We start from the raw sequence: 24,836 nt of genomic DNA on the forward strand, positions 1-24,836 counted from the left end.
ATAGGTACAGATCCTTTTGTTTTACCCCCCCAAAGTGTGTCTGCTTCTCGGAATTTGATTTTTTTTTTCCTGTTTTCTCTTTTGAAACCTTTCGACTAGAGAGGAAAAACAAACAAAAAAAAACAAAACAAAAATGAAGGTAGAAAGGGGGGGTGGACCGCAGGAAGCCATGGGGCAATGGAGAAGTGGGGGGGCATTTTGGGGGGGGGGAATAAGAACAACTGGGGGAGGAACAGACAAGAGACAAAATCCACCTGCTTAATCTACAGAAGACAGGAATGCATTCACTGGGTCTACAGTAATGTCTCAGTTCTCCAACTCGGCTGTAGAGCTTTCAAGTTAACACCTTTAAAAAAACACACAATTATTCCTCTTTGACAGCGAGACACGGATTTGTTCATCTAGCACCAAAGGTCCTGTAAGCGTTCTGTGAAAATAATATATATCTTAAAAATATATTTTTATCATACACTGCTTGCGGGACCTCATGAAGAAATAGCACCTTTGCAGCTGTCACCTGCTTAATTATTTCTTTTTTTTTTTGGAGTGTAAAACCTGTCCTGGTGTTTGCACACGCCCTAGGTAACATGGATTGTTTCTGAGGTAGCCTTAAAGATTTCAAAATGAAGTTTAACCCCTGTCTCTCTCTCATTTTACTTTCCCGATGACACTTTCTCTCTCTGGTTTTTTTTAAGAACAATGATTCCTTTTTCTCCTGGTGGTCAGAACAACAAGACACTTCGGCTGTCGTTTTTCAAATTTATTTAACACCTGAAAACGGTACATAGCATTTGGTTTTTCATTGTCCTTCCGCAGTGGTAAAAAAAATGGCAATAACGTCACCTGTATTCATTACTTTTTTGCTTTTTAAACTCCAGGGGATTTTACACTTTACAAGTATATATTATTTTCTTGTTGCCAGTGAAACAAAAGTTGTTTTTTTTTTAAAAAGTGTCCTTGATGTAGGTGTCGGTAAAAGTAGTGGTCCCATGATTTTTTTGAAAAAAAATCGATAACACACAAACACCGTCTTCAGGAGTGTAGTTTTAAGCAAGTGGACCTTTTGCGGCCGAATGAAACTTAAGTTTTTTTTTTAATGCATAGAAAAGAGTTTAGAGAGATGACTGCTAGAAAAAAAAATTCAAGTCCAGATTTCTTTTTTACAAGAAGCAGACTGGGCCAACTTCAATGCCAAATTCCTGATCAGGTGCACCAACATCCATAGGAGCCAAGTCAATGATGGGGAGGCGGGATGTTTTCGTTGTCTTGTAGTCAATGACTGTCTTGCCCCATGAGCCAGTGTGTCTCTGCAAGTGGGGAGAGAAGGACAGGGTCAGTGGGGCTCTTCCACCTGGAGCATTATCAGTGCTGGCACCTTTCAACCCCCCAGCCTACAGCATACAGTAACGTCCTCCTTGGCATGGCAAAGCGGATCTAATGCAACTGATTGCACAGAAACAGATTATACATTCTCGCCTGCTCCCCACCCCTTCTTACCCACTCTGTCTTTTGTTCTCCTGTGCCTTATTTATTTGCTATTTTCCCTCTGCCCCTCACACCACAGCCGAAACGTTGCGTCTCTTTTCTTCACCTTTCAGCGTGGAACAAGTCTTTACCTGTTCCTTTGCCGCCTACCTATGCTTGAACACTTTATAAAGAGGCCCACTTTATCCCAGTGTTTTCCTGCTACGGGCACGTCACACCCGTGCTGTTCTTGCCCCGGCTACTGGGCGATCCGTCCCTATCCCTGTGTTAGCGGGCCCGGAATGAGCTCAGTTTTACCCCGGCATCCCAGTGCAAGGTAACAGGGAGGAGGAGGGACTCACCGTGCAGCCATCCTCGCTGACGCTGTATGTGAAGCGGCTGTTGCCCTCAGCTCTGATCTCGATCTCGTTGGAGCCTTGCAGGAGCAGGGCCTTCTTCAGGTTGCCAGCCTCCTGGTCCATGTAGGCGATGCTGTTCTTGCAGTGGTAGGTGATGTTCTGGGAGGCTTCAGTGGACATCAGGCGCAGGAAGGTGAGCTGGATGTTGACATCATCAGCGTTGGAGCCCTCGCCGCCATATTCGAACTGCACGGGGAGGAAAGAAGAACTCAGCTCAGCATATCTGGGCACCCCTCATCTCCAAGCCAGGCAGGAATACAAGATCTTTCTGCTGCCAGAGCAATAGTTCACGGCCTCATTTGTGCTCACCTGGAAGCCATCGCTCATTGCCTCGCCGAACCAGACGTGCTTCTTGTCCTTGGGGTTCTTGCTTGTGTACCAGCTCTTCTGGGGGGCGGTGGCCGTGGTTGGGTAGACGCAGGTCTCGCCAGTCTCCAGGTTGCAGTGGACCTTGATGGCATCAAGAGTGCAGCCCTGGTTGGGGTCAATCCAGTACTCTCCTGTGGGACAGATGGAAAAGACGGGGAGTGAGCGCTGTGTGCACTGAGAAGTTACAGCAGGGGGACTCCATTAAGAGCAGGGAGACCCAGATGCGCTTGTTCCCTATAGACTCTCTTGGGTTTAGCAGTCCTGCAAAGTCATAGAGAGCAAAAGATTTTTGTGATCTCTGTGATGTCTAAAGCCTTCAGCAATGTCTCCTTCATGAGAGGCCGATGTTGAGCTTTACTGTGCATTGCGAGTTCCCGGCACAGTTGCTTTTGTTCAAAGCCATACTTGAGTTTTTCCTTTGGAATTGCTGGAGCTTTGACACTGCAGGACACTGTCCTGCTCCTGCTTTTTTAGACTGCTGTGCTTGTCCCGTCCGGCGCCCACACACTAGGAAGGGGCGCCAGACACAGGAGGGCCAACTCACCGCTCTTCCATTCAGGGTGGCACATCTTCAGGTCCTTGCAGGTGCGGGCGGGGTTCTTCTTGGTGCCCTCGGGGCTGCGGATGTTCTCGATCTGCTGGCTCAGGGACTTCAGGGTGGAGTCCACCTCCAGATCGCGGTCGCGGACCACATTAGCGTCATCGGCTCTGTAGTGACGGAAGGGATCGGGGGCCTTCTCCTGAGCGGGCTGGGCAACGAAACCGAAGTCGAATCCACCTCCGGGGGGGCCGGGGGGTCCGGGGGGTCCAGGAGGTCCAGGGGGACCCTGGGTAGAGAGGGCGAGAGGAGAAGCAGGGGATCAGAACCTCAATGGGACACAGAGTGAGATCAGAGAATGCAGAGAATGGGATCAAGGTTGATGACTTACAGCAGGGCCAGATTCACCAGTGCGACCACGGGGGCCAGGGGGGCCAATGGGACCGGGCAGACCACTCACGCCATCCTTACCAGGGGAACCAGCACTGCCAGCGGGACCCTTGAGAGGGGAAGAGAGAGAACCATACAGGTTAGACCAGAACAAGGACCCTCGACAGCACCCTCCTGATTCTTGACTGAGGCAGGCTTAGCTCTTAGTTTTGGAGAATAGGAAGAGACCTGTTACTGAAAAGTAAAGCCAATTCTGCTCTCTAGTTATGAATAATCACATTGTTTTGTGCACATCATCCGCTGGTATGTGATGAACTTCACGCGTTTCCCTCCGTGACTAAGATCGAGCCACGGATAAAGACATGCACCCACCACACGCTATCAGTGTGCTGGTGCTGGACTGCTGTAACACAGGTGTGAAGGGATGTACTCACTCTTGGTCCAGCAGGGCCAGAAGCACCAGCAGGTCCAGCTTCTCCAGGAGGTCCCTATGAGACAAAATATTAGAGGAGCCCGGGTCACCTGTTTCTTGGCGTGACGCATGCACAAGAAGAAACCAGTTCGCTTCTGAGACTGGCACAGCTTGCAAATCAAAGAGAGCAGCAGAGTAAAAACAATTAGCTATTTTATTCTTTATATTCCTCTTTCTAGAGCCACTTAAGGTGAAAACAGAAAAGGAAGAAGCCAAGCTAATAATTTTGGAACCAGATGTACTGTATATCCTGACCGTTTCAGTCATCTGGGAGGCTGGAAAAACCCCCATTGCGAATGGGCTTCAGACAAAATAAGACAGCCAGTGTCTATGTGTCCCGTGTCTTTAACAAAGGACTTTATTTTTTTAAAGTGCATGTATTACCTATCAACAAGATTAAAACAGCAGAGTTGAGAGGTGGAGGTAATTATAATAAGGAAACAAAGGCATCAGTATTATTTAGCTTTTTCCACTTGTGAGATATTCCTGCATAACAAAATATAGGCCTTTTTTTTTAAAAGCCCAACAAGGATAAGTTCATCATCTAAACAATGAAGTTGAGACTTCCAACTGTGAGCGGTAGGAATTGTTGACGCTACTATTTCACCACCTGCTAGTTCAAGTAAAGTTTATTAAAAGAAAAGCCTTGTGAGAACAACAAGTCTGGAGAACAAGTGTGGAAAAAGGAGAGGATGATGACACCCTTAGAGGAGGTCATAAAATGTTATCTCTGAAGCTTTTTGTACAAAACCTGTGTTTTTTTTTTCAGGCCTTCATGAAAGCTGCTCATCTTAAATCTGGAAAATTCTGAGAACACAGAGGCTGAGGACAGTCAGGAGGATGAAAGAGGAGAGAGTTAGGAATAAAGCAGCGATAAGGTCAGCGTTTGTCTTTGGGAGTGTGTGTCTAAGGTTACTCACAGCGGGACCGGGCAGACCCTGCAGGCCAGTGAAACCTCTGTGTCCCTTCATGCCTCTCTCACCAGCTTCGCCAGTCTCGCCCTTGTCGCCACGGGCACCTTGAGCACCCTGGAGAAGGAGAAAAAGTGTGTCCAGTGAAGTGCCTGACGGTAATTAACACGTTCACGTGTCCTTTGGCACACGGAACATCTAGGTACTAAAACGCATATAGAAATGGATCACTTACAGCAGGACCACGAGCACCAGCAGGGCCAGCGGGACCAGCGGGACCAGCAGGGCCCTAGAATGGAAAGAGAGATGTAGAGGAGCAAAGTTAACAAAATAAAATGTGAATGAGAGCCATCTTCCTGTCGGCACTCAGGGAGAATCAATATGGCTGCAGTATGGACCTATTCTTACAGAATGGACAGGAGATGGTTTGAACATTCCTGCTATCTATACAATCATCCACACAATACTAGGCAGAGTGTTACTTCAGAGCCATAATCAGAATTATTAGTATCATAAAGGACAACCAAAATTATATTTCTTTTACTTCTTAATTTTTGTTTTCTTTTAGGTACAACACATGACTATTTTAGGTTGCTAGTCTTCTGATTATTCTTTTTCAAGGGCCATTAGAACAGATTTTTTACCTATTTTTGCCCAAACCTGAACTGAATATGAGAATATTAAACAACTCTGAGCTGGTCTTTTCTGCTCTTTTGTCTTCATGACACTTGACCGCGGTTCACCTGAAGACAGTGACAGCGCTGAGCTTTGTATTTTGGACAGTATGCCTGTTTCCTCTGCAGTTCGAGCGGAAGGGATACTCACGGCCTCGCCACGATCACCAGTCTTGCCAGCAGGGCCAACAGGGCCGGGAGCGCCAGGAGCACCGGGGGCACCAGGAGCACCAGCAGCACCAGACTCACCACGGTCACCCTGTAGTAGAGAAAGACAGTGAACCGAGTTAGTGGCAGGCAAACACGTTGAACTGCACTGCAATAACAAGTCACTGCCAGCAGGGGAAAGTAGTGCTGTGCATTAGTACTCCATAATGTCCGACACTGAGGGGTAGTACTGGGTGCAGCACTCGCACAGTGACGGTCTAAGCAATATACATTACCGCTTACTGCTCACGCCATGCAAAATCCCAGGAGCACTGACAATAAATGATGTCAATGACGCTGCAGCTCACTGTGGACAGGACCGCGGTGCGTCACCCCAGTGCACCACGCAGACTTCCAGAAAGTCTTGGTGGGGATGTCTTTCGTGCTGCACAAGAGGTTTATGTAAATGAAGACAGGAGGCTTACCTTAGGACCAGGAGCACCATCGCGACCAGGAGCACCCTCGTTACCAGCAGCACCCTGCAGGGAGACAGGAGGAAAATCAGTCAGCTGGGTCACTGAAGGACATCTGCATTTCACGGCACAACATACTGGACAGGGAAGGGGATGCCAGCATGCCCCATCTTTGTCTGACTGTAGCATCCGATGCAACTGATTTTTCGCCTTTGAATAAATAGGCAGGTTGCATGTGCAAATGAGGTTACATATTTCCTAATCAAACAGCACTTGAGAGAAGCATGTTTGCAGTGGGAAAACCCTAAGCATGATTTACTTTACAGCTTCCGTACACCTAGGAAGCCGAGGTTTTCTGTAACGTGTAAGCATGCTTTCTGTATGCCTATTGTATAAGCCTTTATGCCCATGCTCCAGCTTGGTCCACCCTGTTTCACAGTGGGTAGGTTCCCTAGACCTGGGAGCAAGTTTCATGGGAGAGAATTTCCTCACCTCACGTCCAGCTTCACCGGGAGCACCAGACAGGCCAGGGGGTCCCATGGGGCCAGGGGGACCGCGCTCACCAGATGGGCCACCAGGTCCCTGCTTTCCAGGCTCTCCCTATCAGAGACGGAGAAAGACAGTGCTGGGTCAGGTCTCCAGCAGCGACTGAAGAGTGAAGTCCTGAAGTCCTGAAGTACAAGGACATTCCTACTAAAGGTCCAGTTCAGCAAAAAGGGGCACAGTTATGTGAGAAAAGGTTAGACAAGTAACAGATCAAGACTGTGGCCTTGAACAAGTTTCGTATGGTGTCTGCCTTTGTACACAAAGCCCATGTCCATGCATGTGATCCCTATTTTATGTGCATTGGATCACATGCATGAACATTTGTGCATCTGTGTGAAAAACGAGATGTTTTAAAATTCTCACAAAAGTCCATCTACTGCCTGTAGAAACAGCAACATGCTTCTAATGACTTCACAGTGATACTACTTTAGCAAATCAACTGCATACAACGCAGACAAGCTCTTCCATTTGAGCCCATGACTACTTATTGCCTCCTGCACTCCGGGTATAGCACACAGGTCTGGAGTCCAGTGAAGTCTCAGACAATGTAGGCTGCAGGCTTAGAGGGACTCTTAACCCATTAATAGCTGCCATCTATGCGATTAGCTAATGAGAGAATATTCTAATACTCTGCTGCAGGTTTCGGGACCTGCCCTGGTGGTACTGAATACTCACAGAAGGTCCAGGGAGACCAGGGAAACCGCGCTCGCCTCTCTGTCCAGGGAGACCCACAATACCACGCTGTCCAGCAATACCCTGAGGACCAGGAATACCAGGAGTACCCTGTGGAGATACGAAGAGGAGAGGAGGATTTACCCAGCGCACTGGAGCAGGCAGAGTAGGTCCAAGAAAAAAAAAAGAATGTGCCAATGTTCAGATTCATGCTCTCCTGCTGTGACCTCTGATACGACACCCTGTGGCCAGAGGTGATGCCCACATCTCATCTGCTACCTTGTTTGCCAAGGGTCACAATGACAAATTGTGCACAACCTCTCCCAGCTAACCTTTTTTGGGAGTGTTGTCTCCAGTCTGCTTGAATACAACTGAAAACCTGGGTATACTGATTTCATGGGTCCTGCAGGCACATGCACTCTCTGAATGAACTGCAAGGGCAATTCAATGGTATGGACACCGTGGCCTACTACATCCCATCATGCAATTCACCTATTGATCCTTTTTTGCCTTTATGGAAATCTGATTAGAACGAACTAGGTGTCGCTGAACCCTGAGCTTTTATTACATGGAGGCAGCCATGTTTGATGTTCTCTCTGAGCCCTGCAGTGACACAAGCTCGTGCTATAACTCCAGCGCTTGAACCTCCAGGTCCCCCGGAAGGGGGGGGGGTCCCTACACTAACACAGAGGTGCTGAGAGGCAGAGAGGTTGGAACTCACAGAGGGACCATCAGAGCCAGGAGATCCCTTCTCTCCAGCGGGGCCAGGGGGACCAGCAGCGCCAGGCTCACCAGGGCGACCAGCAGGGCCAGTGTCACCACGGTTACCCTTCTGTCCTTCCTTTCCAGCAGGGCCAGGGGGGCCGGGAGGTCCGCTGTTACCCTAAGAGAGGAAGAGAGAGGGAGGGAGAGAGGTTAGGGTCAGGCACTTTTTCTAGTTGATCCAGATGTCCAGAAGAATTAGAGTAAAATGTAAATGAAAACAGGATTTAGCATGATACTCTTGCAGGTGTGGATGCACAGGTAATGAATGACCTTTCCCTGAATGTTGAGAAAACCAAATGACCATCGTTAACAAAATTAATGGGGGAAGTAAAGGTTTTAGGGAAGAAGCTACTGAACAGTGCAGCAATGCACTGCACTCCATTTACTGATGTGTAGTGTCAGACTCTAAGAGCTGAGAATTGAAAAGTTCCAACGCAACACAGGAATCTGGCCAATGCAGCTGTCTCAGTGCCTCCTTCTCACCTGCTGCTGACAGCCAGGGAGATATTCTCACAGGAACCATCATCTACATAAGAATTACAAATTCTTTTTGCACCCACAATTTATATGTAAGATTTTGCCAAGTGAGTTTTTGCATACAGATTTTATGCAAATTAATTCAACACCTGTGGTTGGGATTATGTAAAACTATTCACAATCGGAAGCATGAGGGGATGTGGTTGAATGTTTACAGTGCTCAGAGTGCCCTAAAAGAGAGAGAAGGTACTCACAGCAGGGCCAGGGGGTCCAACTCTTCCAGCAGCGCCAGGGAAACCAGTAGCACCCTAAACACAAGAGCATCCACAGGTGAGATTACCAATACCCCAGAAGCAGAACCCCACAAAACCTCAACTCCCTTACAAGATTAAAAGCCCCACAAGTAATATCTATTTATACACACATATCCGAATTGATCCAACAGTGTTTTTTAAAAGAAACTAATACAGTGACCTAGGACATTCATTCACACATGATCAGAAGGCCACTTATTTCTAACAAGGGTCATCTGAAAGAAAATTGATATTTTAGGGATATGAACCAGAGGAATCCCTACTAGAATGCTAGTCAGGATTGCTATGAAATAAAGGAGCTCTTGGCCATTGCTATTCAGCCTACTACAATTACTCCACTGCGCTCTTCCTCAGTCTGCATTAATGCAGAGGGCAGCTGTGCTACAGTGTTCGGGATCTTGTATCAGTTCACAGAAAGATACTCACAGGAGGACCAGCAGCTCCACGAGCACCTTTGGGACCAGTAGCACCAACGGGACCCTGGCAGAATAAAACAAATCCAATTGCAATGACAGATTAATACACACATGCACTGACATTTATGCGAACACGTTTACCTATCTGTTAACCAGACTTCCTAGAAATCTGTCTGCTGGAAATTGTGATATTCGCCTCCAGTTTGCTTCTTTCTACTTCAGTCTTATATCTTGAGCCTACATTGTACAAGCTCACACCTATATTGACAACTTTATTAAGCAGTTATGTTCACACAACTGCCAATAGTCAGACAGGATTATAATTGCTGGTGGAAAATAATTAATCATCACTTCATTATGAGTTAAACTGTAAAAATGAGCAAATATGAAAACAATCCAACTGATATCAGCACTTCCGTCTAAATAGAATATGCCAAAAATAATCTAGATTGCAAGCACAAAGAAACTTTCACCTTGACATCTTATGTTTGTTACTACTTTATAAGAGAATGCTTTCAGTCATGTAGCTGGCAGGTGAAAAGGGTGCACAAGTGTAATCCTGTGAGCTGAGGTCTCTCTCAATGTAGCTGAGCTTTGTGAATGGGGAGAGGGACAGCTCAGGGAATTGCCCCAGAGAGGGTGGACACTTACCTGAGGTCCAGGAGCACCAGTAGGGCCAGCAGGGCCAGGAGCACCAGCATCACCCTTAGCACCACTATCACCAGGCTCTCCCTTGGCACCAGGCTGGCCATCAGCACCCTGTAGGCAAGAGGGTGAGAAAGTGTCAGCAAACATGTGAGGCTGAGCTGGAGTAATGTGCCTTGGAAGATCACTACTAAATCAATAAAAACAGTAAAGTCAATAAAGCTATCAGAGCAATCAACCCTATTCACTTAAATTGGAATTAGGTTCATTTAGATTTCATTTCAGTAAAAACTGCATTGCAGGCTCAATCGGTGTTAACAAGTGGTCAGTATACTCACAGGAGGTCCAGCGAATCCAGCAGGTCCGGGGGCACCAGTCTCACCACGCTCGCCCTGGAGAGGGGGGAGGAGGAGAGGATGGGGTTACTCTAGTGTATTGGCGGACAGGGCAAGGCCCAGGGGTCAGGGTCACTGTCGGGCCACGGAGAACTGCACATGGGCGGGGTAATGATGAAGGGCACTGCTGTGATCTGCATGCATAAAGGATATGCTGCTTCATTTTGTATAATGCCATGGGAAAAGCAGCCAGTTCTACTGAGTCTGCTTACGATTCTACTGAATCTATGAAGTGAAGGGGCTGAAGTCCTCTTGCAAACCTTCAGCAATCTGCTGCATCTACCTTGTGGATGTAACATGGAAGCCTACGAGGACCAGCACTGGTGTCATTTTACTGTCCCCGCACAGAGCTTGCAGGGGAAAGTGCTGGCTGTTACAGTGTGTTCACCAATGGACACAGCCACGCTAGTGAGATACTTACAGGGGCACCACGGGCGCCAGAGGGTCCAGCAGGGCCAGGAGCACCACCCTCACCCTAGACATGGGACAAAAAGGGAGAGAGATCAGAGAGACAAGTCAAGAGAGCTCATGGCTCCCACTACCCTTCTAATCTCTAGTGGAAGTCATAGTGGAACTGCATTCATATTAGTTTCTTAAAAGCACAAGCAGCTCCAAAAATAGTTTCTGCTCTATGTAGCTCAATTTATAATTATAAGACCAGAAGTAAACCTATTTCAACATCATGGGATTTTTTTCATGTGCTAAGGTAAGGATCCTTAGACCATTAAATTATATCAGCACTATAACACTATAATAATGCTGACCTACAACTTCAGCCATATCTTGTACCTCTTTCTCCAGACACTAGACTACTATACCCTGCCTGGTTAAAACACAAATGCTGTCGCAGTACACTTTCTACTTCCTTTTCCCAGTTTGTTGTTCTTTTCCTTTGGACCTTACCTTGTCACCTTGAGCTCCAGGAGGACCAGGGGGTCCAATGGGACCAGCCATACCACGGATGCCATCCTTGCCAGGGGCACCATCAGCACCCTTGGGACCACCATCACCCTGTGAAAGAAGAGTGCATCATTCCTGCTGTTCAGACACACAAAGCCCTCAGCTCCTGTGTTATGGCCAGTAGAGGAGAAAAGCTGGGGTAGTGGTGGGGAGTGAGGATTCTGTTAGGAAAAGGGTCACAGGGTCAAAGACTATGCAGGCAGGTTTGTTTTCTGGTTTAATAGCATGTTGCTATTGCTTCTACTCATCTACGTGGAAGTATAAAATGGAAAAACTGACATTTGTAATGAAGAGAAATCAATCAATACTGGATTTTTTGATGGAGCAGTATGGATTTTTGAAAGGTGAGGGAGGGAGGTTTATAGAATCAGGGATCTCTCATCTATGATTGATCCTTGTCTCTCTGTACAATATGAAGAAATCCCTTCAATTGCAGATGCCAGAATTCTTTTTAAGATAAGAAGGCTACATTATCCACAGGTGTATCCCTAATTCCATTGTCTGTATACTTGCTTTACATGTCTATCATGGAAAAGGAGAACATAGACAGGGAATACTTGTTCGGACCACCAAACCCCTTTTAAACAGCCTGGGGAAGAGGTCAGGGCACTCCCCTCTCTCGCCTGAGGCCCCCTGCCTCACCTATTGAACCCAGCAGGTAACACACCCTGCCTGGGTCACTTCACAGCAATGTTATGCTGTCCCGTTTTCAGAATTTAGCTCTTGCATCTGTTCAAGACAGGAGAGCCAGGAATTCTGGTTGGGAGTCTTGTCAAGGACCCTCTAAATGATGGATACTATCACGGCAGATACTTACTCTGTCACCCTTCAGGCCTGGGAGACCAGCAGCACCACGCTCACCGGGCATTCCCTGCAGACCAGGGGGTCCCTGAGCACCAGGGGCACCTGGGGCACCAGCATCACCCTGTAGACGGAGAGGGAAGGGCAGGTAATTAACGCACAGTCCTGCAACAGCAATCACTGCATACAGCAGTATCACACAAGGCAGGGTGACCCATGATGTCACGTAATATTTTAACCCTAGAACAAGTGCACACCATGCTAAAGCATATAGGTTTATTCTTTTTCATTTAACTCGGCTATTTTATGGAAGTCTTGTGTTTACATGTTTCACAGATGATGATGCAGACGAACCATAATGTGTTTTTCTAGTGTGGTGTAAAGTTTTTCAGCATGGTCACAACTGGGCCATTCAGCCACTAATTACTGGCTTGGTTCTATTTCTGTATTCCTCTGCTTTCCACTGGGATCAAGCAGCAGGTGGATCTACAGCTTGTCTTTCGCCACCCATCACTACCTATACCATTGCAATGGCTGGTTGTGTGCGTTACTCCTTGTTGAAGCTGAGCTATTTTGTTGACCCCAAATGTGTGTCACAAGTTTTAATGGATCTGAATGGTTCTGCGGTGCGCACTGAGCTATAAACAAAGGCCACTGTAGGAACTCGGTGAAATAACATGAAAGGCGTGAGACGTGCTTGTACAGACTGCTTTGTTGGAGATGCCCTGTCCTCTGCACACAGGATGTGGCAGTAGTGCGAGATGCATGTATAGTGTGCACTACATTGCAACGTGCACAACACTGAAAATGTGGTCATGCTGAAGAGACGGGTGTGTGGCACTGGGGCACAGAAATGGCCCTTGAGTCCCAGTCCTCACCTTGGCACCATCGTTACCAGGAGAGCCAGGAGAGCCACGGGGGCCAGAAGGTCCAGCGGGTCCAACACCACCACGCTCACCGGGGAAACCTCTCTCGCCCTGGGGTGGGAAGCAGAAGGGAAAGACGGGGCATTAGTGATGGGACGCCCGGGACAGGGCCGAAAGAGCAACATGACCTACAGTAGTTTAAATGATGGGATACTCACTCTTGATCCAGAGGGACCGGGAGCACCAGCCTCACCAGGAGCACCCTGTTTGAAGGAAGAGATGAGCAAAATTAGGATCTGTATCCCTTTCTAAATAAACACCAAATGAGTTATGATATCTATAGTAATGATATACCAGTGCTGAGGCACCTATATTAATAACATTCTCTAATCAGGCTAATGTAAAAGTAGATCTACATATATACCTACTGTGCATGCTGCAGTTTAATTTCTACTAGTGTGGATTATTGTAGGATATGTCATGGTGCCAAAGACATCCATGTCATATTTCTGTCAAGAGGTATAGAAGTAACAAGGAGAGAAAGAATTGCACACTACCATATTAAGCCCGATAGTATTTTATTCTGTTTATACATCTAAACCTTTGTTGACTACATTGCTGACTACACCTTCAGCATCTTGAAACCTCCCAGTAAGGAGGCAATGCAAGATGACACTCTGTAAAGGTACAATTCTCTGACTGAAAGAAGATTTGAGATTTCTATTCTGGTCATATCTCTGCCACTGCATTTCACAAATCCAGGACATTGTGATCAAATTAATGTTTCCTCTTTTAGATGCACCCTGCTAGGGTGAGCTGGCACAGTACAATAACGTAGGAATTTGGATAATAAAACATGCTTTTTAGAGAGGAAATATTACTTTTAAAGAGGTTTGGATACAGTACTTTTAGTAGGAGCTTTTTCTAGCTAATATGGAGGAGAAAGTGAGAAATGCAAGGGCAATATAACAAAGATGCAGTATCAGTAGGAAGGTGCCTGGGCACTGCAGTGCTTACCTGTTCACCAGCCTTGCCAGGCTCACCAGTGGCACCTTGGGGTCCAGGCAGACCCTGTATGAGGAAAACAATACAACTGTTTAATACATCAGGTCCTAGACAAAACGCCGGGACTGAACAGTGACTTGGAAAATTCCCATCATTGAGGAGGACTTACCTGGAATCCAGGAGGACCAGAAGGACCTTGCTCACCTCTCTCACCAGCGGGACCCTGAAATGTGAAAAGTAATCTGACTTAATAAGGTCCATCGGTCCATCGATGGATACCATCGGTACGCGGTAACGGGGTGCGTGTTCCTTTCAGAGCGAGCTATCCCCTAGGGCTGTGCTCTTCATCTAACACAGCTGCAGAAAAGGAAACTGTATGTGTCTGCAGGACTGCTGCACAGTTAATGCCAACAGAGGCCAAAAATGGACTCTGCTGCATTTGAATGTTTGAAGTCAATCTGTGTTTCTCCGAAGGTGTATCCTTACAGGACTTCTTTATTAACGCAGTTAAGACTTACAGCATATAAGGGCCGCTTCTCTCCCAGCCCTGATCAATGGGGTGCAAAGTATGCTGTATTTGGATAAGTCAGGTCATGGGACACTTTGTTAAATGTTTGATAATGTTATATATTTTTTTCTGTATGGGAAAATAAGTTGTACTCACAGCAGGGCCAGGAGCACCGGGGGCACCAGCATCACCATCTTTGCCAGGAGCACCCTAGAGGAAAACAAATGGCACAATAATAGTCAGGTTCTATTGTAAATGTAAAATTAATCTAATTAATTGTGTTTCATTAGGAAGCTACAGTTGTGTTTTTAAGCAGTGCTAATACTGGCTTCAAAGTACTTGTTGTTACTTGAAAGAGTTCTGCTGTAGACATGACTAGGCCTTATTTTCTCAGCTGTTGCCATGGATACCCAAAGGGCTCTGCAGGCCTTTACCTGGGCCTACCTTCTGGCTGACACAGTAAAACCCTGAATCTCACTATCCAGGGATGAAGAACTGAAAACAATCTTAATACAGAACTGGAAAAGTGTTACTTACAACTGCGCCAGGAGCACCAGCAACACCTCTCTCACCGGGCTTGCCAGCTTCACCCTAGAAAAGGGAAGGAAATATTTCATTTTCCAGTGGCCAAAATATAAACCGGCGACACAAGCTCAAAAAAGCAACATTTAAGGTCTTCAAGCAGCCTTAAATTTATTGAGAAATTTTACAAAACCATGCAAATTAACTTTCAAAGGGTGTCACTTCTGACCAGTCTGTGATAAAGAGAAGCTTTTCTGAATCTTTCATTGATTTTGTAGATCTACTGTACGTTTTCTGTTTGCAAAATTAAAATGGCTTCTCCCTCTAGCAGGACTATTAGCTTGTTTAATGACTGAAGACTCCTGATTGTGTGTACCAGCATGAGGTCTATTCACTCTGCTCTGAGAATTCAGTTTCATCTTATGGTTTAACACATCACCGTTCCCCAATGATATTTTCCAAACAGCCTTATTTTTCTCAGCAGCACCCCAAACCCCACTGCAACCCTAGAAAGAGGTGGCACTCACAGCAGCACCCTTGGGTCCGGGGAATCCCATAACACCAGGCTGACCTCTTGCACCAGAAGGTCCAGGGGGGCCGGGGCGACCATCTTGACCAGCAGGACCCTGTGGGGGAGGAGGGGGGGGGGAATTAAAGGCTTAATAAGCTCTGCTATTGTATCAGCACTCATGTAACACTAATGATGATCACTATGAGAACTTTTAGTTTACTTTCCGCTGCCTATGCTATAGGATTATGGTTTATCTGAAAAGAACATACTGGACAATGCAATGCAATCCTTTGCATTTTCTAGATCTATTATAAAGATCCAACATGCAGTAAAATTCATTTTTTAATTTTAAAATAATTTAAATTATCTAATAGATCCTAATAATTCCTACATCTGTATGTGGACTAGTCCTCATGAAGTGTAATGAAATTTGAAAAGTCTTTTTAGGTCCATCTTGGTTTTTGCCCTGTTGAATCTTTTTTGCATTCAGCATGAAGCTATAACTAGCCTAGTCATCGGAGCTATGCAGATTGTTTCACTAAATCCCTCTCTATTGCACCTTGTTTCTGACTTCTTTTTCTTACCACAGCACAACTGCTTTAGCTTGCTGATTATCTAGCTTTTTTTTTAACATTGATTTTGCCTTTTTGGCCTTCAGAGGCAGCTGTGGTGGGGACCAAGCAGTCCTACAATACTTACAGCAGGACCAGTCTTGCCATCGGGACCAGGGCTGCCAGGGCTACCAGTCAGACCCTAGAACAAGAGAGAATTTCAGCCAGTGCAACCAACAGGCTTCCCACAGGGCTGGTCCATTTCCATGGAGGCCTCCGCAAATAAGCAAGGCAGTCTTGCGGTTCAGCATGTTCCACACAAACAAACACGGCCATGGTTTTCTAATGTGCAGGTGCTTCACTTTTGCAGCATGCTCTGAGAAGGGGTATATCTTGGTCAAATTCACAACCCGGGAGAATTCTCCTGTAGGTGAGACTCTATCCAGAGTGTGCACAATGAGAAAACAGATGCACTGCTCCTCCTAAAAATAATATTTTTGGTAAGCAGGCCACAGGCTCCATCTGTGACCTGTACTTAAGTGCATGCCCAGAGGAGGAGGTACTCATATACTATATTATGTGCACCACTTAAAAAGACTTAGAGGCTGTCATGTCCAGTTTTATTGCATGAGCATGCAAAATTACATGTATTTGCCAAGCATACTGACAGGCATACTGTACTCACCTTAGCACCAGGCATACCAGGCTCACCGGGACGGCCAGCTTCACCAGTTGATCCCTTGGCTCCAGCAGGGCCGGGGGCTCCACGCTCACCAGGGGCACCCTGTGTAGGGACAAAGAGTCCAGAGATGAGTCCTGCGCAGTTCCTAACCTCTCACTGCACTGTGGACTGAACGAGGCCTCCTGTCGTTCAGGACCATGGACAGCGCAGTAACGCACTACGCATATGCAATGCTGTTATTTCACTATAAGAATGCTAAAGAAAGCTGTATGTAGCAGAGCCAGTCTGCCTAGTATAATTACACTGCATTACTTTTAGTTTAAATTGCTTACCATTGCAGTATAGGAAATAAAATGTAACAAATTTATGAAAGTGGTAATGCTGTATTAAATATAGATCTAGCTAAAATGTATAATAATTGCGCATAAATTTTTGTTTAACCTTTTAAGCTACAAATTCACTGGTAAATTAATAAATTGACAAAGGTACTTATGTATTAGTTTTGGATTATACAGTGTTTGAAACACTTACTCATCTTCATCAGTTCTATTAGTACAGCAGCTATATCTGTTTGTCAGCAGGTTTCAAGATGCGATGATAACTAACATCAGTATCTCCTCATCAGTTGAGGATATCAGTCTGCTCACCTTGGGACCAGCAGCGCCATCAGCACCAGGGAAACCACGGCCTCCGGGGGCACCCTGCATAAGGGCAACAATGTCATTAGGCACCCGCCACCACAAACCGCCTTAACAAACAACAACCTACAACTAACCGCTGTGCACTGGCTGAAATCACTGTGAATCTTGTTTTGCCTTGTGTTTTGGTGACTTTGGCCTGTTATTTGAGCCTAATGTTGTACTCATAATGACAAGGGGGAGGCTGACTACTCAAAGGCCCCCTTGGTGGTCTGAAAAGCTATAATTCTCAATTTTGTGCTGCCTTGCAATTCTACAATATTTCATAGCAAGCCAGTTTCGTAGCACTGCTATAAGCTTTTATCCTTAATAGTCTTCCTCTACATAAACATGAACCAGTTCAATCTGATTTTATTCCTCGTTGATTGCTGTGCCAAATCCCCTAAATCAGTGCACTAATCTAGATGGAGAGATGCACTTACTAGGGGAAACAACTGGTTCAAATTTCATTTGCATGTTCTGCATCACAAATGAATACATTTCATTCCATGTAAATTGGGGTAATATATATATGCACTGCATTAAGCAGACAGTTAATTTTATGTAAAAGCAGTCTGTTGTATTAAAGTTGTCAAGTTCCAAGGCCAAGGGTCAGGGTCATGGCCTTCTGGAACGGTGACCTGGATCTCAGGGAGACAGCTTGTCAGACATGGAGAGACAGAGGGTCAGACGTACACGCTCGCCAGCAGGTCCAGGGGGTCCAGCACCACCGGGCTCACCACGGGCGCCTCTCTTTCCTTCCTCACCAGCAGGGCCAGGGGGACCCTGGACTCCGACGGGACCCTGGGCACAGAAACACAGAGGTCAGGCCCAATGTGGACACACTGACAAGGATTAGTAAAAACAGGTCAGCTGGAGAAGTTCAGTTGCTTACATTGATTAAATTAATCGCTGGGCATTGCAGCTATATCACGGCCTTCTGTAAACTAATTTGAGATGGATGTCTGTGGCTGTTCATGTGCATCTGCTTATTAGTGACTAAAAAACGAAGCTGATCATTGACCTATAAAAAGAAGTTAAGCATGCTTTAACCTTCACCAAGAAAGTTTTAGGCTAGCATCCAGGGCAGAAGCTGTGTGGAATCGGAGAAACTGCTGATGCTAATGTATGCACACCATTTCCATGTCTTTAAGAGCATTATCTACCTTTATATCTTTGACTTTCCAGAAAAATTGCAGCTTTTCCAAACTGGCTACAAGGTGCTGCAGTGATTCTGCTGTCCAGCATGCATGAGCAGTGTGTGGACGTGGTGACTGGCCTGTGCCATGCAGTTCAGATTGAACAGTGTAAGAGAAGAAACAAAAAAGCATTTACTTACAGGTTCACCTTTAGCTCCGGGCTCACCCTTGGATCCAGGAGCACCCATGTCACCCTAGAGAGAGAAAACAAGTGAAGAAGAAGAGGGTCAGTTTTTTTTTTTTGAGAGGGGTGAGATCCCTTTTTATGTACCTATCGCAAATCGCCACTGCCTATTTATAACATACTCCTGTGCTAATGCACAGTTTCCTTTTATTCTTCCATCATCAAAGCTTGCATCGTTATACGTCAGTCCCTTTGGTCTATCTTTAGGCCATTGGAAAGAAAACAAGTAAAATGTCTGCCATTCCTCTTTTGCAAAAAAGCTGAATTTTCAGCACAAGAAGCTATGCATTATTACATGTTAAAACATCGGGGCTCTGATCATTACTGCCTTATTTCTAAGAAAGGCTAATTTTAATTCTGAGTGTCACAGACTTGTTAGATGTCATCAGGCTTAGCTCAGTCATGTGACGTCCTGCTCCACAGACACAATGCTGGCCAATATGGTGGAGTCTGGTACGCAGGCTCGGACTGGGTCCTTGTGGTGACTACAGGGATGTGCCTCTCCCTTAGGGAAGTGAATCTAAATTGTAGGGGCCCCTAGAGGTGGCAGTAGACTAGTTATTGCTTGCAGCCTTTTGAACACCTCTTTTACCGTAGACGTGGGGGGCCTGACCAATGTTGCACAATCTCTGTGGACTCCTTTCTGTGAGGAGTGGAGACGGGGTGCAGTCTCACTCCCACGGTTTTTATCTTGGATTTGGGTGGAAGGGCACAGAGCAAACTACCTCTTAGCTGCCCATTTCCCATAATCCACAGGTCGTGCCTGTGATAATGGCGACTTACGTTGTTGCCCTTGGCACCAGGAGCACCGGCCTGGCCCTGAGGTCCGGGGGGTCCACGGGGTCCAGGGAAGCCAGGGGCACCAGCAATACCGGGAGCGCCCTGCAGGAGGATGCATAAGAGGAGTTAGATCTCCAGGGCACGCAAAAATAAACATGCTTAAAGGTATGTTGATGCATTTTCTTATATTTATCATCGTATCAGTCATACTTACAGGGCCGCCTTTAGCACCGGGAGCACCATCAGAACCAGGGTTTCCCTAGAGAAGAGAAGGAAAAGCGTTATAGGCTCCTGAAGAAGGCTGGCAGACTCGTGTGCATGGGTTGCAGGGCATCTGTGATGGGCATACTCACAGCAGGGCCGGCAGCGCCAGCAGGTCCAGGAGCGCCAGGCTCACCACGGGCTCCCTGAGGTCCTTCAGCGCCACGAGCTCCCTGAGCACCAGCCTCTCCCTGTGGTGGGAAAGAGAATTGCAATCAGCTCCAGTCCAGGCCCAGACGGCACTTTCTTAAACCCCCCCCGCAGGCGTCAGGGCCTGCCGAAACTGGCCTTGTGATTTCTTTTATCTAAAAAACAAGCCCCCATGAGATTAATCCAGTCGATTAAATTGAATTCCCCACAAGTTTTCTCATAAAATAAGAAGTTATGTTTTTATCTTCTTCTGCAAATACTTCCTGTTTTGCAGTTCAAATGTCTGTATAGTAGAAGAGTTATCAATTCTGCACACAATATAGGCAGTGTGGTAAAGATGCCAATCGCTCCTGCCTCACTTTCCTTGCTCATACAGATTATATTGTATGCAGTTACAGATCATGTATTTGGATACTCAGATGACAAATGATATTATCATCAGTGACAGGTGATTTATATCTGAAACCTAGAATCCAAAACTAAAAAATAGTAAGAAATCTAACTGAATTATTTGGCTATGACCATCCAACCCAATCTAACAGTCTCAGCAGAACAGGTGCCACAGGTTTGCTGCCACACATATCTGCTGTCATTCATTAACAGCAGGCCTAAATGTGCATTTTGAAAGTAAAGTAAAGTGGAATATAATAACAACCAGTTCCTTTCCCAAAGACCACTTGGAGAAACACACATATGGTGAGGTGATCCTCCTTATTCATTGTCCTATAATCTTGTCCTGAGGATGATTTTAACCTTACAGGTAAAATGGATCTCTTGGGCCGGTCTGCAGGGCCCCATGCTGTCCTTATCAAGCTGCTATGAATCTGACGGCTCCTCCCCCCACTGTGTGGATCATGTGCAGAGGGGAAGGTGAGAGGGTGCAGTTTCTTACCTTAGCTCCAGGGCCACCGGGGAATCCAGGGGGACCAGCAGGGCCAGTAGGTCCCTAAGACACAAAGAAGAGGAACATTAACCCAGTAAAACAACAGCCATTATCAATATGATAATACTTGGAGGTAATCAGGCAGAGCTCCTGCACAAGCTGCTGTACAGCAGTAGTACATGTGCCATGTTCTCCTGAGAGAAAAATTGTGTTTTGCTGTATGTCTGAAGCTATATGTGTATGTTCTTAGCACAAGCTTTAAATGGACACTGGGACTAAGATGCTTATTATTCCTAGGGCCACTGCCTTGCACAAGGTCTATAAAGGCTATAGAGTTTACTGTCATTTTATTCTCCGATTTGATACTTACAGGAGGTCCAGCAGCACCAGCAGCACCATCGTTGCCACGAGCACCCTGTAAGGCAACACAAAAGGACGGGCGATCAGTTTGGGAATTAGGAGATGGATAGAGGATTTGCAGCAGCTGAGTCTGGCTATTGCAACTACTGCAGCCTTCTTCAGCCTTCTACTGCAGGGTGGCTCTGAATGTGGCCATTAAGCCCTAAAACTAGGCTAAATAGTAATTCTGACTACAGTATTATTCATTCAAATTTGGAACCACCTTCTTTTTACAAGGTGTCAGATATGTCTTGAAATGCATAAAATGAATTACACAAATAGGGAAGATATTGCATGTAGGACTCTCGTCCTAATTTTTTTTTTTGTAGGAACCTGCAAGTTGAAGCACATGGAGGAGCTGACAGAGGAAGATGAGGGACTGATAGAGGAAGATGGGGGGCTGGGGGAGCTGGTTCAGACATGTGGCTGCATGTGGAAGGCTGCATAGCTCCACAGTTTGGTTAATCCTAGAACAGAGGTGGGTGCTGTAGAGTACATGATGGCAGTAGAGGGAGATGGGCAAGTGAGGCCACAGCAGTGACTCCTGGGAAGGCAGGGTGAGAGCCTCAGACAATGACAGTGGGGAGAAAGTAGAGAGAAACTGAAGTAAGGGAACGGGGATATCCATCAGTTCTGACCGAGCTCTGGCCACCCTGGCTGGCCCGAGATCGACCAAGCTGAGCCCAAGGATACTGGATTCAGCCAGTGCCCTGGATGTGGCCAGAGATGGGGTGGTGGGGAGCCCTGAATGAATGGGCAGTGAGGTCAGAAGTGAGCCCGAGGGGAGTAGGGAGAGTGGATGAGGAGGAAGGGAATAAATGAAGGGGTTACTTACAGCGGGGCCAGGAGGTCCAGGGCGGCCTCTCTCACCAGGCAGACCACGAGGGCCCTGTGACGGACAGAGAGAGAGAGAGAAAATCAGAAAGATTCCTGGAAAATCACATCCACTCCTGTAATACAGAATGGCTGTTGTGTTACCAAATAAGTCCCAAAGAAGGCCCTGTGAACAGGCCCTATTCCATGATTCTCAGATTCAAGCATCAAAAACTATGTGCTTGTCAGGATCTTATCAATGTCAAGCAATGAAATTAGCCTTCAGAAAAACATTCACTCATTCTTATAACAACAAAATCACTGCACAGAGCCCATATTTAACAGAAGATGTTGTATGCAAGGGAATGACTTTTTAAAAGTTAGTAATTGTAGAGTACCACAATGTCAGTGCTGCTCACCGACACCAGATGTTCCACTCTAAAAAGCCTGGCTGTCACGGGCAGCAGCTGCTCACTTGAAACATTATGGATTAAAAAACCTGGCTGCAGTACAGCTGCACCAGCTTTGGCATTTGAATTGCTCTACACTGAACTGGCCCAGGGCTGCACAGAGGTGCAGTGGTTAGCGTTGCTTCCTCGTAGTGCTGGGGCCCTGGGTTTGAGTCCCGGGCTGCTGTCTGCGTGAAGTCTGTGTTTGTGTGGGTTTCCTCTGAGTGCTCTGGTTTCCTCCCACAGTCCAAAGACATGGTCAATTGTGACTTCTTGGTGGTTTGGCCTGTCTGTGTTTGTGTCTGTGTGCGCCCTTCGTAATAATGGACTGGCTTCTCTTCTGTTTTTATCTACTGCCAAGCCAATGGACGATGTAAATGGCATTCAACATTAAAGTATAAGAAAACAGCTTCGGCCCGTTGGACCGCGCTCGGGCGATCGAGAGAGAGAGGCTCACCATTGCGCCAGGGGTTCCGTTCTCACCAGGTGCACCAGGCTCGCCCTAGGGAGGAAGACACAGCCAGGGTCAGCGTCGCCCCACAACATCATCGGCTGCAAAGCCGAGGCTTTATCAGAGAAGCTGGACGTCCGCTACCTACCTTGGGACCAGCGGGACCAGAGTCACCCTTGGCACCATCTAGACCGCTGAAACCCTAGATGGGAGGACAGAAAGAGAGAGAGGCGGGAATCAGAGAGGGTTGAAGATCTGTCCTGGTACAAATTTCAGATGGGGGGAAAAAAAAAGAGGCCAGCTGGAAAAATGGCTGATCTTACTCTGTGTCCCTTGATGCCAGGCAGTCCGGGGGTTCCTGGGAATCCACGTGCGCCCTAAATAAGAAAAGAGACAGGGGTACTGTCAAACCTGCCTGGTCACATTCGCAGTGCTCTGCATTGCCACTTCAGGTTCACCACAGGTAATCAGTTCACACAAGAAAAACAAGATTTGATCTTTATCCCCAAATGTCTGCTTGCTGTAAATCTGCTTCTCTTCTTCTTTATATCAGCCATCATTTGCTGCCTGTTGCTTCTGCAGCTATTACAGCACAAATATGAAATCTGGTGCTTTGTTTTCTTCTGTGAGGCAGGGCTTCATTATTCTACAACTCATGCAGTTGCCATTCCCATAAGGAGCGGATGGCGAGTGATTTTCACGGAGAGTTCGGCAGAGCCCAGCTCAGGTAGGACAGGTAGGTCATTAGAACGGGATCTCACCTGAGGGCCGGAAGGACCGCGCTCACCGGGACGGCCGGGCTTGCCAGATTCACCCTGTGCAGGAGAGGAAGGAGGAGGACAGGAAGGTGAGTCCGGGCAGAAAGAACTGGAGAACACAGGCAAGCTGCTGATGAGCTAAGCACGGCTGCTGTCTTTCAGAGTTTTGAAATCCTTAGGTTTCCTGAAGGATGTTCTGAGAACATAAAACGTGTTTCTTGCAACCTCACGCCCATCAATCTGTAAGCCAATATATGGGCAAACAGGTTGGTTGGGTGGGTTGGAATCTCTGACCCCCTGGAGTCTTACTGTGCTTCACTGATTTGAATTAATGGGATTAGCTTCTGCCTTTAAATGAGGTGAAAGAGAGAATACCAGCATGTGAACCCCCCCCCCCCACACACACAGGCCTCAGCAGCAGTGATACTGCTGAAACCCTGAACATCCCTGTGCCCTGTACAGCTGTGCAGCTGATGTGTGTCAAATAAGGTACTGATGACCTGAATGATTTACAGTCAGGCCCAGAGTCTGAAGATGACCTAGATGTAGCAGCACTGCCGTGCACTAGTGAAGAAGGCAAGCTGACCGTGTGCCTGTGAGTCTGCATGGCTGTCTGCAGGCTAAGAATCTGCAAGTCAAGTGTTGAAATGCTTTCAGACACTTACATCATCTCCGTTCTTTCCAGGGGGGCCAGGGGGACCTCGAGGACCCATAGGACCCTAGTGAAGAAAAATACAACACAACACACTGAATGCATGGAAACCCAACACAAATACCATAAATGTGTGCAAAGAGCATTCAAAGCAAAGTAAGGGGATTGCAATGTGGTGACGTGGGAAACTTTGGCTATCATTTCTCTTCCAAGTGCTACAAGTGACCTCAACTGAAGCAGCCTTGCCAGGGGTCTGCTGGGAACAGATCTAACACCAACAAGTCTGTTCATCATGCATATAGCTTCATCATACTGACACATGTGTGCAGAGAGAAATAAACCAAGTGGGTCTCATTTCTATTTAAAAAGAGACCCAGACTTCATATTGCTTCTCGGAGTAATGCAGAGAAGGTGCATTTGAGGAAAGAGAAATTGACTTAATTTATAGGGAGTATAGAAGCTGGCGATCTAGGAGAAGCAGTGTGGTTCACACAGGCTACCAGGGAAAAAACACCCTGATCTGATACTTACAGCTGCACCAGGCTCGCCAGGCTCACCAGGGGGTCCAGTGAATCCTTGAGGGCCCTAGAGGATCAAAGAAGAAAAGCAAGTGGATTAGTCCAGGCAAGCTACACGTCGGACATGTCATGGAGTAAGAATGGTGTCCTGCACCATAAAGAATATCTG

General features: G+C 46.7%; 1 protein-coding gene across 1 annotated transcript in view; it reads right to left on the reverse strand.

Moving 5' to 3' along the window:
• Window positions 1-745: 745 nt before the first annotated feature.
• The window catches only part of col1a1b (collagen, type I, alpha 1b), a 29,720-nt gene continuing 5,629 nt past the window's right edge, over window positions 746-24,836 (reverse strand). Inside the window, exons 8-51 of the mRNA XM_088622872.1 lie at window positions 24,681-24,734; window positions 24,163-24,216; window positions 23,501-23,554; window positions 23,063-23,116; window positions 22,888-22,941; window positions 22,746-22,790; window positions 21,862-21,915; window positions 20,998-21,042; window positions 20,637-20,690; window positions 19,687-19,785; window positions 19,548-19,592; window positions 19,337-19,435; window positions 18,510-18,563; window positions 17,867-17,974; window positions 17,141-17,194; window positions 16,497-16,595; window positions 15,960-16,013; window positions 15,277-15,375; window positions 14,765-14,818; window positions 14,384-14,437; window positions 13,889-13,942; window positions 13,732-13,785; window positions 12,933-12,977; window positions 12,727-12,825; window positions 11,865-11,972; window positions 10,991-11,098; window positions 10,509-10,562; window positions 10,031-10,084; window positions 9,699-9,806; window positions 9,058-9,111; window positions 8,572-8,625; window positions 7,797-7,958; window positions 7,079-7,186; window positions 6,350-6,457; window positions 5,870-5,923; window positions 5,389-5,496; window positions 4,799-4,852; window positions 4,573-4,680; window positions 3,615-3,668; window positions 3,182-3,289; window positions 2,797-3,079; window positions 2,193-2,383; window positions 1,827-2,069; window positions 746-1,307 (exon numbers count right to left, since the gene is read on the reverse strand). Coding sequence (XP_088478998.1) covers window positions 1,161-1,307; window positions 1,827-2,069; window positions 2,193-2,383; window positions 2,797-3,079; window positions 3,182-3,289; window positions 3,615-3,668; window positions 4,573-4,680; window positions 4,799-4,852; window positions 5,389-5,496; window positions 5,870-5,923; window positions 6,350-6,457; window positions 7,079-7,186; window positions 7,797-7,958; window positions 8,572-8,625; window positions 9,058-9,111; window positions 9,699-9,806; window positions 10,031-10,084; window positions 10,509-10,562; window positions 10,991-11,098; window positions 11,865-11,972; window positions 12,727-12,825; window positions 12,933-12,977; window positions 13,732-13,785; window positions 13,889-13,942; window positions 14,384-14,437; window positions 14,765-14,818; window positions 15,277-15,375; window positions 15,960-16,013; window positions 16,497-16,595; window positions 17,141-17,194; window positions 17,867-17,974; window positions 18,510-18,563; window positions 19,337-19,435; window positions 19,548-19,592; window positions 19,687-19,785; window positions 20,637-20,690; window positions 20,998-21,042; window positions 21,862-21,915; window positions 22,746-22,790; window positions 22,888-22,941; window positions 23,063-23,116; window positions 23,501-23,554; window positions 24,163-24,216; window positions 24,681-24,734 — 3,807 coding nt within the window. The 3' untranslated portion in view covers window positions 746-1,160. The remainder of the gene's footprint in view (window positions 1,308-1,826; window positions 2,070-2,192; window positions 2,384-2,796; window positions 3,080-3,181; window positions 3,290-3,614; window positions 3,669-4,572; window positions 4,681-4,798; window positions 4,853-5,388; window positions 5,497-5,869; window positions 5,924-6,349; window positions 6,458-7,078; window positions 7,187-7,796; window positions 7,959-8,571; window positions 8,626-9,057; window positions 9,112-9,698; window positions 9,807-10,030; window positions 10,085-10,508; window positions 10,563-10,990; window positions 11,099-11,864; window positions 11,973-12,726; window positions 12,826-12,932; window positions 12,978-13,731; window positions 13,786-13,888; window positions 13,943-14,383; window positions 14,438-14,764; window positions 14,819-15,276; window positions 15,376-15,959; window positions 16,014-16,496; window positions 16,596-17,140; window positions 17,195-17,866; window positions 17,975-18,509; window positions 18,564-19,336; window positions 19,436-19,547; window positions 19,593-19,686; window positions 19,786-20,636; window positions 20,691-20,997; window positions 21,043-21,861; window positions 21,916-22,745; window positions 22,791-22,887; window positions 22,942-23,062; window positions 23,117-23,500; window positions 23,555-24,162; window positions 24,217-24,680; window positions 24,735-24,836) is intronic.

Source organism: Lepisosteus platostomus, chromosome 28 (assembly GCF_059453375.1).
Source record: "Lepisosteus platostomus isolate fLepPlt1 chromosome 28, fLepPlt1.hap1, whole genome shotgun sequence".
Lineage (NCBI taxonomy): Eukaryota > Metazoa > Chordata > Actinopteri > Semionotiformes > Lepisosteidae > Lepisosteus > Lepisosteus platostomus.